This window comes from Cottoperca gobio, chromosome 6 (assembly GCF_900634415.1).
Source record: "Cottoperca gobio chromosome 6, fCotGob3.1, whole genome shotgun sequence".
NCBI classification, from domain to species: domain Eukaryota; kingdom Metazoa; phylum Chordata; class Actinopteri; order Perciformes; family Bovichtidae; genus Cottoperca; species Cottoperca gobio.
The window spans coordinates 16,508,202-16,521,353 of NC_041360.1; the positions used below are offsets into that span (position 1 = coordinate 16,508,202).

Consider the following 13,152-nt stretch of genomic DNA (forward strand, 5'->3'; position numbering starts at 1 on the left):
AACTGCTGAACTTGTTTTTTCAGAGTAAAATGAATACATTATTAAACGTTCATAGCCGACATGTAACCTTCTGTATTTAAACAAACGTCCTCCCAAAATGAATTGTACTTGTGGCCAAACTGGTCAAACGTATTTTTCTCTTTTCTATGGCCACTCCCAAGACTAGATTAGAAGGGGAAACTCATCAGTCTCCTTGGCTGTTGTCTGATAAACTTTTTATTTGAAGGGTGTCCTGTCTGGTGTCTCTGGTGTCTTCCTCCAGTGCACTCCTGATTTGAAATATAGCCTTACATAATGAGGGAGAAAAATAGAGCGGTGTTGCACCCCTGAGCCGATGTCAGCTTAATCAATCATTTTTAAACACAGGCAGGCATGCTTACTCTACTCGCTTCACATCCGCCACATCCTTCCCCTGCTCAACAATGTGACAGCAGCATAATTCATTTTAACTCAAAAATTAAACAGGCAGCATCAAACTTGTCCTTGCATCCTTTCACTTTAAACACAGTGTGTTGGCCTGAACGTGTGTTTATGTTGCTTTTTATGTGCACATTTATATTGCACCTATATTCTGTAGGTTTCAAAATAAAACATTCCTTCAGGTCCTTATCTTATGAAATGCATGCAAGACACAAAACAAGGAGTCTTTTAGAAGTACCTGTGTACAATGTACATTTTAAATTACAAGTGTCGGTGTGCACGTACAAACAAATTCAAAGCAGTTTTGCAGACTTGTGCTGTTTTTGTATTTTTCAGAGGCGAATGTGCTTAGATTCAAGTTTCTCCACATCGATGGGGAACATGCAACAGGCGTGGAATGCAAGAGTAGGGTTCACACGGTCAAATTGCAGTGGGTCAGGGGGTCAGGGAAATTTGGAGAAGCTAAAGCTGAGCTGAAGGAATAGAATTTGGCCTCTTCGCTTGGCAGTGAGAGATTCTTTCTGGCTTTCTGTCAAAAAGTCGGCCTTCAGCGCAGCACAGCTCTAAAAGTTATATCATACTCTTGAAGGTGAGTTACATGCGAGCTGCGCTCCACTGGAAACATGAAATCGCATTCTTTTTTTGACAAAGTCAAGTCCGACGAGTGACTAGTCCGAACTTCAATTATTGACTTTACTTTTTGTTGGATTTGGTGTATTCACTATTTTTATATGGCTTAAATATCTCGCTTTGTTGTCTTCGTGTTTTTTTTAACTTTCCGCACATGCTCAGGGAATTTGAAATGTGTTGACTTAATTACTAGACACTAGCGTTGTTGTGCTCTGCGTCTCTCCCCTTGTGTTTCACTGCCATGTTTGACACTATTTACTTTCATGTAAATTATGTCACTTGGCTATTGAGGTGTTTATCCAGCTTGAAAACAAACGCATACATGAAAGGTCAACACCAATTACAAAAATTGCACAAACATCTGACACTAAGCAGAGGAAACCAAATCTAAGGAAATTAAATCCAAATAAAGGACCAGACTAAACGAGGATACATCAGCACGACTCTGCTAAAAGTACTTTAATTTCCACTAATTGACAGCATATTATAGTCATATTCCACAGCTGTTGGATTTGAATGCAGTCAAATACGTGTTGTTTATGTTACATGTTTAGTCCATGACAGAACCAAAACATTTGCCATTTTATGCTTTTCATGTCAGTTATCTTTTTATTTATAATAGAAAGTAGCAGTTTGGAAATGCAGGATTGAATAGTATAATTCATCATAATAGGTGCGGGACACTATGAGCTTTGAAACAGGTGATTAAAAAAAGATAGTATTTCTGTATTTTAAAAACTATTAAATGAACTTAGTTTATGTAAAGGCAGATGTAATTAAGACTATACACTGTTATTTAAATGATAGCAATTTTCAGTTTTTCGGTATGGTGTTTTGTTTCTTTATCATCTCTGTCTATCAGCTGTCTGGCTCTGTACTGAGAGGGCAGGGCCATGTCAAAGTCCACGTGCACTGTTTTAAAGAGGCGGGGTTCCGCTCCGCAGCTTGCCTGCTGATCACATGCAGAAAGCATGGTGTTTGTAATTGCTGCGCAACAAGCGGTGCATGGATGCCGGTTGCCTGAGTGACATTTGATGCCAGCTGTACGCGGCACTTGAAGCGTATTCTCTCCAAACTGCTGTCAATCTTAACTTTTTTTTTTTTTTTTTTTATCAGAGCAGAGCGGAGACACTCAGGTTATTGTGTGAGTAAAGGGAAGAGTCATTTCATCAGCTCGAGCAGACTACGAAATGCAGTCCGCTCCTCCCACAGGACGGCGTAGATGATGATGATGATGATGATGATGATGATGATAATAATAATAATGGTGGTGATGGTGATGAACATAATGAAGAGCGCTCCGGCTGTTCTTGTTTGAAATCTCAGACATGAAAGTTGTTCTACGGTCTGGAGCAGTTTACAGACTGCTGTGTGCTGCAGCCAGGAATTGTATCCACACTGAATGATTTAGCAGTAAATCATTTCGGTACTTCTGCAGCTTTTGACTGTGAACTTGCAAACATTGACGCTGTTGTGTATTGTGAATGAAATACAATGATGTGGATTATAGTGGCCATATTTAGCTGGGAGCGATTCGCAGGATTGTGATTTAAGCAAAAATAACAACCACAAGAGCTGCAGTTTTTATATTAATTATCATAGGCGATGTAATTTTCAGTGTTATAAAATAATAAAAAGGTTTAGATCATAACATGGTGCAAATGCATGTCATTATGGTGTATTTTGATATTTTTTGAGCAGTTTTCAGTTTCAAATTCAGCAGCAGCCTATGTGTAGAATTATCACACTTTGCTAGTGAGATAATAAATAGATGTAAACTGCTGATCAAGATGAGACAGTAGGCTAAAACAAAATTACCATTCCTATGTAAAACTGCGCAGGGTCGATCAGCATGGATTACTTTCAGGCCTACATCTATTCTTCGGCTATTGACAACCTCTCCCTTTCCAGTGTGCATGACTGGAACTCTCTCTAGCGCTGCTAGTGGACAATCAGACCTACACACCCACCTCCAGACACACTCGCATTTCTCATTTCTTACTTCTAGTCTAAATTAGATAGCAAGACGTAGTGCCGGAGCTCACAGATCGCATAGAATTAGTTTTAAGTACGAGCGGTAGTTAAACAGCAAATCTGAAATTCAACATGGAGTCCCCTCCAGATCCAGCGAGCGACCCGGGCAACAGCGCCTCGGAGCCGGCTACCCCGGTCAGGGAAACCCCGGTAAACCTGGAGACGCTCCGAAAATCGGACCATCCAGCCCCGGTTCGAAGGCAGACCTGTTCAAGTACCAACAGAGGTAAGCGGACCGTGTTTCGCTATTTTACTGTGTGGGAAATAAAGACCGATCGCGGATTTTTTTTTTTTTAAATCAAACTTCAAAATGAATTAAATCGCTTCCACGTAAATAACTGCACACTGTCTAAATTCACCGAACCAGAGGGACAAGGCTTTTTATTTAGTACCATCGCGGTTTTTACCCGTTCGTTTGTAATTAGTGCCTCGGTGTGTGTTGCTGGTTTTTTAGGCTCCACTGACAGCTCAAATCATAGGGGGGTGATACGGTCACAGATGTCACATTTACTCTCACTGCAAGATAAATCAATTACCCAGCAACTTAAAAAACGACCAACTGGAGCGTCTCTTCATGTCATAAAGGGCCAACCTGTCCGCTCAAACGAGATATTGTCAAAGTGTCAAAAGTGAACTTTTGGAAACTGTGGGGCTAGTTTATCGATCATTCTCCCTTTTTGTAGGGACGTGTCCTCCACTATGCCCGATACAGCACACAGCGCCGTCTGCAGCTAACACATTTGAAGCTATTCCCGTGTGCAGAAAGACGCCTCAGCAGCTGGAAATTGTTTAGCGCCTGCTCTCAAACACTGTTGCAAGCACGAAGGCGCTGCACGCCTTTTATCGCGAATAAACCTCCACATGATCAGACAATAAAAACTAAACGGGCGTATATTTGTTCGTTTTAAAAGTGTGCCTGCATTGCTGCTGAGGACTAGTTCATTTTTTTTTTTTTTTTACATGATTTATCCACCACGTCCCGTCCATGTTGTACAGTACAGACATTATTTAACCACACCCCCTCTCCACTGTCTCCAGCACAGGCTAACCGGGCTCATCCAAGTTCAAAGAAATACTGTTTTCTCTGCTTATTCTTGACGAGCACAATTGGGTGTATGCATGACATTGTGGCGAGCGATGTACATGTGACAATTAATTCATTGCACGGTGGTTTTTGTGTGCGCACGCTTCCTGTGCGCAAGGATATATTTAGAGTGTGATATAGTGAATGTGGAATGTAAGCTGGTTATGTAACAGGTTTAGCCATAAACAGAGGCGCACAACTGAAAGCAGAAATCATCATCGCAGATCTTTTCACTTTATACAAGAGTTCCCCCCCCCCCCCACTCCCCATGAAAACCACGGTTTGTTTAATTAAAAAAATAATCACTGCACTTCAGCGGGTATGCATTCACCGCTGAAGGGAAACTGTGTGACTTTGTGGGTTGGCACTGCCGAAGCACTTATGTAATAGCGGGGCAAAGACAGGTAGTTGAGAGGCTTTGTGGATTGATTTTCTTTTTTTTCTCAAGTCTGACTTTGAGACACTCCTAACCTGCTGACCCATATTCACCCCACCCTTTTTATGCACAGGATTAAAGTGTGTCTGGGAAAGAGAAAGACAGGAAAAAGAACGCCTTCGGTCTGTTATATAATGCTGAATGGGTGAAAAAAACAAAACAAAAAAAAAACACATGTTCAGAGGGACAACCTCTGCAGCTCTAAAGGAGTTTCCCCTGAACCAATACTTTGTTTTGACCTTTGTGCAAAGACTAAGAATGATTGCTAGAAAGCATTTTCAGTAGAAGACGTGAATAAAAGTTTTGCAAACTTTTTTTTAAAACTTACGGTAAGTCAGCATTTAGCTGAAATGGGTTATGATTAAATTCCTAAATTAATTAATTCCGTTATGTTTAACTGTCTAGCTCATATCTCAATATGTAAAGCCTGTTGCTGGGTGTACTCCGTCATACAGGACGCCTGCTCAATTTTCAAAAGACTGGTACCAGACTGGAAATTCATTTTTTATCATTAAGTTGTCACCTGTTGCTTTGATGTGCAGTTGCATTCAGTTACGGCAACTCTTACACATGTTTACAAGGCATTATAACACTGCAACAGTTGACTTCTATTTGTTTTAAAGACCTGTAACTGGCCTCATTAAGCAGATTATTTATAAATGTGATCATGTAGAAATATTCAGAGCATTCACCAGAACAGAAGAAACGTTTGCTTTCATAAAGACATTATGGCTTAATTGCTTTATTAAATAAAGCATTGATGGAAAAGTACAAGTGTTCTATTGTGAAGCGACTGCAGTTGGTTTATTGCGTCGGCACAATTCAGTGCAGGATAAATAAAACAATAAAAAACATTTATGGCTCACGATAGTGTTACAGTCTTGTAAGACATCTTTTAGGATTACAGCTCTACGCTCAGGCTTTTCAGGCAAGCCACAGAAACCAACATCTGAAAGGCGGCAGACACTTGCTCAAGCACAGTTTCCCTCTTTACACCAGCTGTATTAGACTTTCTGAGGATGCACATTTCTTATCCTGCATGCAGCGCATTTACTGTTTTAACCCTGAGTGCTAATACCTTTTAAGTAGAAAAGGCTTACTTCAGCAGAAGCTCTGCTGTAAGACTTGAGTGGGTCAGAGAACGGGCCTTGGAGGGCTATGGATATCATTACTGGAAAGAAGAAAGGGTGTTATTTTCATATTGCAAGATCCCTTGATTTGCAAATTTGGAAACAATCAATATTAATGGCTTGGTTATGTAAGGTCATGGTCTCTGCAGAGGCCTGAAACCTCACAATTGCACAGGGAAGCTCTGAAGCCGCGTATGTGATAAAAGCTCTGGTGTCTTGGGTCCTCTGTTAACATGAATTTGAGCATCACAAGTGTGTGTGTGTGTGTGTGTTGTAGTACTGTAGTGCACTGGATGTCACTGACCGCCATGCTTGTGTATTTTGTTATTGTGATCTACAGTGACAGACAATGAGTCAGCTGAACATCATGTTCCTTCGTTAGGGAGAAAGAGGTGGAATTGATTGCCACTCAGAAAAGACAAAAAAAACCATTATGTTGCTTTTAACATTGTGAAAGTTGTGATGCGGTTTCCTCCAGTGGAAAATATTGAATATTGCTTATTATTTTTGCCTCTGTGTCAAATCGAGATGGAATTTATACTAAATACCAGTTACAACCTATTATGTCACAACTCTTGTAGATCGTCCCGTCACAAGTTTCTGTTTCTTTCTTGATAACATTTAAAATTTTTTGCCATTTTGAATCTTTCATTGTGGGAAGCAAATCTTACCTGACACTGCACTTGTAGTAGCTGATCCGCAACTAAAAAGGCAAAGTATAAAGAGTCTCTCCTAATGAAGCAGTTTTATTTTGGGCAGAGAAATGGGAGCTCGCGGCTCGATTGGCAGCATTTATTCAGTTGTTGTTGACACAAGACGGAGGAGGTGCAGGGACGCACTCAAATCTCAGAAAGCCAGGAGTTGGCATGGGGCTTGCACGCCACTCGGGTGGACAGCAACGTTATTGAGGCTGTGGCATTCTCAGATTCAATGAGTTAGGGCTCTCTGCCCGCTGGAGTGCAGGAAGATACAGGTATAGGCTTATAGCTGAGCCTTCAGCTCGGACAGGTCCGGGAGAGGAACTCCATTAGGTGTCTTTTTTTTCTTTCTGGCTGGCTGCCTTTTAACATAATATCGAGTTTTAGTCATCCTGTATTCTCAATTCTTAAGCGAGAGGTGATGATATCATAAACTCTTTTATTGGAACCTTTCATACTGTTACCTTATTAAATGTTAATAATCAAAGCTCAGTATTTGATGTATTCACATGACGTTCTCCTCTGACAGTATAAAACAGTTTAAAAGATACGCATTATTCCTTTGACTGTACGCTGAGCTGTTACATAGACGGACACTTCTGCTCTCAGTTTAGACTTTGGCACTACTACCTTTTAAAAATAAATAAAAAGGTATTTTGTTTTTTTATGAGCTTCAAAGGTCAAATTACATTTGAGCTTTAGTGTGCTTATCTAAGGAGGATGTACCTGTGAATGTCAACATAACATCTGGATTAGTAGTTAAATAAGCACTGACTGAGATTGTATCATATCAGGTGTGAGGCTCTTTCTTCCTTACCGTCAGCTCAAAAATAAAAAGTAACAAAATGTATAAAATAAGGAAATGTTTTTTCTCTCTCGAAAAGTGCTTTAAATCACTAAATAATTTTTAGGTTCCATAAAATGAAAAATCAACAAATTTTCATCGATTTGTCTAAAACAAATAAACGTGATCTTTGTATTTAAAGTTTACCTCTGTAATAAAGCTAACTAGTATTAGCCGGAGTAATACAGATCAGAGGGATGTGTTTGGGTGTCTCTTTACAGAAACTTGGTTTCCATTTCCTAAAATGTCTTGGTGGTGATATTAATGGCTCTGATTTTACTTTTTACTTTTAATTATATTCAAATATTGAAATGAAGTCCCTCCTGATTCTAAGAAACACGTCAAACTTTACCAGAACAATTACACACATCATTGCCATTTTATGGGACCTTTTTTTTAAACTAAATATTTTTAGTGCCTTTTATAAGTATAAATGGCAAACATTTGAGTGTTTTGAGCTCAGCTAGCGAGAGTGCAAGGCTGTAAGGCGATGCTGCCATTTCTTTGGTCATGTGGTTAACCACTTTGGTCTAGTTTGGTGCATCAGTGCTGCATCTAGGGGGCTTTTTTTTTGTAATTATCATTTGAGCATTTAATCTTCCGTATCTATGATATGAAGGAATTACAAACCATGCAATAACCCGTGATGATGTAGAAGGGAACATTTTCTGTATTGGATATGAGGGAAGCAGCATGAAAGGACTCCTCTGGATTTTATTGTAGGGGAACTGCTTTGTAGCACCGTTGGTCCTTCACAGAACATTGCTATCTGTTAGCTGGCACACCCTGGTTCTCTCTATAAACATAAATCGAAAGCTTCAAAGTTATTTTATATCTTTATATCTAAATGTTTACGTATTATATCTTTTGTATTCATCTAATATGATGCAGAAAACTTATCAAGGTTCCAGTTATGTGAGTCCATGTGCTTTCAATCAGCACAAAGTGCAGTGGCTGTAGACGTTGTAAATATTATTAATATATTACAAAACAGTTAATTACACAGCTGAAGATACACACTTGTAGATGCAGAATGAAAAGGGTCTGACAGACACTACAACAAGAATGCATAGCACAAGTTGCCGTCAGCTTCTCCATTTATCTGGTGTTTGCTATAGGCAACGCAACGCAAGCTCTAATAGGCTATATTAATTTTAAAAGTTTGAAATGTCAAATTTACCCTAGACCTAATCTGAAAGTTTTATTCATGCGGGACAGTTTATTTTGGAGTTTGAATCACCAGTGGCTTAACTGGGGCTGGCGAGGAAGTTTCAACTGGTGACAGACACCAGATTTGATGTGAAATCTCCAGTGGTGAATGACAGCTCAGATCTATGGCCCATTTACAGAAGTTTATATCTTAGATAGAAAAGTCTGAATAGTAATGACCGGAAATACTCCAGATGCATTATTGGAGGGTGTTAAAGGAGTCTATATTTAATGTGGTACACTGTGACCTAAGTACTGGCGCTGCCTCTGTGCCTCTCTGATATGAAGTGGGTCCCTAAGAAGAGGCCTGGATGGAAAGAGGTGGTGAGAGGGGGGTCTAAAGGATCCCTCAGAGGAATTCTTATGTTGCATCTGGAGCCAAGCCTTTCACATCTCTACCAGTGTGGAGGGTGCAAAGCTCCCGAGCAGGTAGGTAAGCCCCAGTCACTGAAAACCCCCACAGGAACTTTGGCCAACAGTATCTCTAAAAAGCAATCATTTCTGCACAGAATCATACCGGAAACATATACATTCATGCTGCTTCATGTCAAGTCATGTGAACATAAAGCTACGAGAGTGTGGACACTCAAGAGTAAAATATATTTTTTAGCACGGAGCCTTTATGGCTTCATGCAGGCTTGCAGAGCGCTGACATGTGTTGAACACTTGAGAGAAAAATCAGGATGATCTCCCGGCAGCGGAGGTTCTCCCAGACGTACAGGAAGAGGTAGCGTTGTAAAATCTAAAGTATGTTAGTCAAACGGCACACCTCAAGAGCCTCTTAACCATTATTTATCTTGCTTTCTGAAGGCTAAATGGCCCTCACGGCAGCTCTGTTTGAAGGACTGCTGAGTGGTGGACTTCAGGCTAAGGTGAAAATAGAAATATGCGTTTCATTTTGTAGCGGTCGAGCATAGATGAAGAACAGTAACAAGGCAGAAGAATCCATGCACTTTCTCCTTTTTAGTTGGAGTGATAATAATGAAACTTAACAATGTCTGCACATGCAGTCTCGGGGTGTATTAAATATAACTAGGATAGTCTAGACTAGAGAATTTGGTATCAGGAATTGCTGGAACTATTGGTCCCGTTTCAAACGCATCAGTCTGGCATCATTAGTCTGCATCATTATTTCACCATGAGAAGGTTTTGTTTTTCATTTGCACAAATTCAAATTGAACAAGTAGTATAAATGATATAGTTGCAGAAGCAGATTTTTTTTTTTTTCTAGCGCCTATAATTAGATTTTCCTCAAAGTCGAAGCACGCACATCACGTAATCCGCCATACTTTTCTCAACTAAGTTTTTTTTTTTTTTTTTGTCACCTGAAATAAACAAAAAACTTTTGGAGACTAGAGGAGATAAAATGACTTGAAAATCAGTGTCATTTCTGTTGGCTTGATTATTTATATTGGAATAACAAGCGCGACTTAATCTCATAAATAAAAAAGGGAGAGATACAGATCCGTCCCCTCCAGGTACTGCCGCCACTTAATCGAATTAGCTCCACTCTCAGGCTTGACGGGCTCTTCAAACACCCCTGGTGACTTCTGAGTGCCGATTACAATCAGCTACTATTTTCAGCCTTTGATTAAAATCTGGTGAGGTTGGACAGAATTTTTTTGAGCGCAGAACCAACTAATTATTAACATCGCAGCCCATATCTCTTTTTTTTTTTTTTTGCCAGTTACAGAGGGCCAATGGGCTGGAGTACTTAAACAATACCCATAAGTATTAATCATGTTGAATCGCTCTGTGTGGAAATATTAGCTTGTTCTTATTGAAACATCTCACACTAGTCTCTGTGTTGTCCAAACACATATTCTTACTGAGCTTTTGTGTCATTTTAAAGAAATCTAAAAGTGTAAAATTCTGGTTTGATTATTTGTGAAATCAAAAGATTTTCGTTTTTAATTAGTTTCATAGCATCGTGACACTATAATCTTTTTTTAGATAAGTTGTTTATACAGATGTTCTCATTTGGCAGACAACAATAATGCACACAATGTTTTACTCACAAAATAATAGAAGATGATCACGATTGTTCATGCCTCACACAGTGTGCCATAGTCATTGTAATGTGCCTGTCAAACACAATTCTGCTCTTTTGTTACTTTCAAAAGGCAGCTTTTGAATATGAATAAGTCACTAATGAATATTTGGTTCTTGCGTGTCTGCGGATTGATTGCTTTAGGAGGCGTACTAAGTCAGAGTGTGGCACGATGGGGCTCAATCAATGCAGCAATGCTGCCGCTGTGCTGCTTTCTGACAGTGATTGAAAGACAGAGTCACTCTTCACCAAGTATGCTACGCGAATCTTGCTCTCATTCACTGACAAATATCAGCTGTCTGATCAATCAATATTTGCAGCTTTATTTTACTAATGCAGTACTTAAGAGGCAATAATTAACGCCATGCTGGGTTGTTAAAAGCCTATTTTTATGTGACAGACCGAAATAGACATACAGAAATAGGAAGATGAAAGCCTTTGTATGATGTTGATAGTGGCACGTCAAGCAGAAGTTCCTTATACACTGCTATGAACTTATGAAGAACTTAGCACATAACAATTCCTGTTGCTTTCAAGTGTAGTTGTCAAATGTTATTATACAAAACTTGTGTTCTTCTTTAAAACTTTTTATTTGTAATGTTCTTAGCCATTATGAATGACTAAAAAGTATTTGGATTATAGCTAGGTTAAGGACGGTCATTTGGGGTAAATAAAATTCAACACAAATAACCCGAAAACCTTTTATCAGCTTATTCTCTCTTCTTTTATTCAGCCTTTTGTTGAGGATGTGCATTTGTTTGAGTAATTGAAATATAGTATGAAACAGTTTAACGGAAGGGAATATTCATTCGATGTCATCTTGTGTTAAACAAGTGTGGCTTGTGATGCTCATTAATTTCGGCTTGCTCCACTTGTGGTGTTTGGGCTCTCTTTGCTGGCTCGGTGCCACAGCGTCTTCTGAAAGAGCCACTTCATCTCTGTCAGGGGCAGGTGGAAATTTGCTGCACACTTCTAATTGGACAAAGTGCCTTTCAAACTCAGAGCCATCATACACAGATCAGATTATCATACAGACCAGGTGTCAACAGAGGTTTTTCACCTCCCTCTTCCCCTCCTGCTCTCTTGTGTATCTTGTAGTCGACTTTCAGACCCTCCCTTTGCTGTGTCGCTTTTTTAAATTATTTTTTTACTCCCTGCCGCCTAGTGGCCCAAGGCATAATGAGCCTTGTCTTACAGATTAATTACAAGAAAGTGCACTTGTTATTTTGACTTTGGAGCCGTTATTGTTTATTAGAGCAACATTCGGACAAAAGACAGTGAGCTAAAAAATAATTTTCAAGTGATGCCTGTCCTAATATCCTCATGTAGGTCCCTCCCAAGTTCACCGCAATATCTTGGTCATCTTTTGTCTCGAGCGTAGAAACATTTGCAACAGCCAGAAGGAGAATGTGAGGCTGCAGGCTAGCTCACAGGGGGCTTTAAGGTCTGCAGTATAGCTCGGGGCAAGACCTCACTATGCTTGTAAAAGTAATAGGTCTAGGTGAAATCTTCAGATCAATTCTTCACATAACAGGTAACCAGTGAAATAGAGCAGAACTCCAGTGATGTTATTTTGTCTGTTTGAATCAGTTAAAAGCATAACTGCTGAATTTTGAATGAGCCAGGAAAGTGAAACAGACAAGTGATTGATGTACGAATAAAGTTAGAGTAGTCTGTAACTGTAAGAAGATAAAACACTCTTTTCCCTTTTTACATTTTTACAGATCAAGTATGTACCATCTTTTCTGGATAGTTTACAATGAAAAAAAAAAAGAAGAAACTGCTTTCGGCAAGGCTTTTTTCTCAAAATGTTCCTGGCCAGATTTGAATCTAAAACCGGCCTTGGAGGGTGCAGTACATCTGTGTGTTGTCAGTGCAGCAGTAGGAGACATATTGTGTGTTCTGTTTACATGAAAAGTGTTCGTCTGTTAATGTGGAAAAATAAGATTGGGCATACAATTAAACCTGAGTGCTGTTTTTTTTTTTTTTAGTGGACCAATTTCAGCTGCGTTCAGTGTCAAAGCACTAGATCTACCTTTTCTTGTCCTTGAACAAAGCTTATTGGTTACTTTAACGAGGATAGCATCTGCTCTGACATTTTGTTTCTGTGCACAAAAGCTCTTATTTGACAACTTTGCACCTGGGCTGCTGTTGTTCGGTCTCTGCAATGGATGTGAAAGCGAAACATGGGGAATTAGTTGAAGAATTAAGTGATAAAACAGCAGTACCATTCAGTCTGTCTACTTATTATATTCTGCTTTTTACTGTTTACTTGTATCTTTTTTTTTTTTACTCATGTGTCTTGTTATTGCACTTTCCCCTTTGCTGCTGTAACACTGCAAATTGATTATCTCTCCTCTCCTTTGATAGTGGAAACCAGTTGCATATAGTGATAAATACATTATCACTACTCCTTTCACACATCAGGCAAACTTGGCAAAATTTTGGCATACTCGATTGCTTATCTTGTCTGCACGTCGTCAGCGCAGATGTATTACCCTGTGCTGATTTGATTCTGGGCAAAGGAAAGTGGACAGGAGAGATTGATGGTGGTGTCCCCAGTCAGACAGATAACACCTGATTCTGCCTGCAGGGGGTTAGTCTAGCACACTCCTCC

At 39.6% G+C, this 13,152-nt stretch overlaps 1 protein-coding gene across 1 annotated transcript in view; it reads left to right on the plus strand.

Moving 5' to 3' along the window:
- The first annotated feature begins 2,953 nt into the window (after positions 1-2,953).
- roraa (RAR-related orphan receptor A, paralog a) overlaps positions 2,954-13,152 on the plus strand; it is a 170,544-nt gene continuing 160,345 nt past the window's right edge. The window contains 1 exon segment of the mRNA XM_029432977.1: positions 2,954-3,310. Within this exon segment, the coding sequence (XP_029288837.1) occupies positions 3,157-3,310 (154 nt within the window). The 5' untranslated portion in view covers positions 2,954-3,156.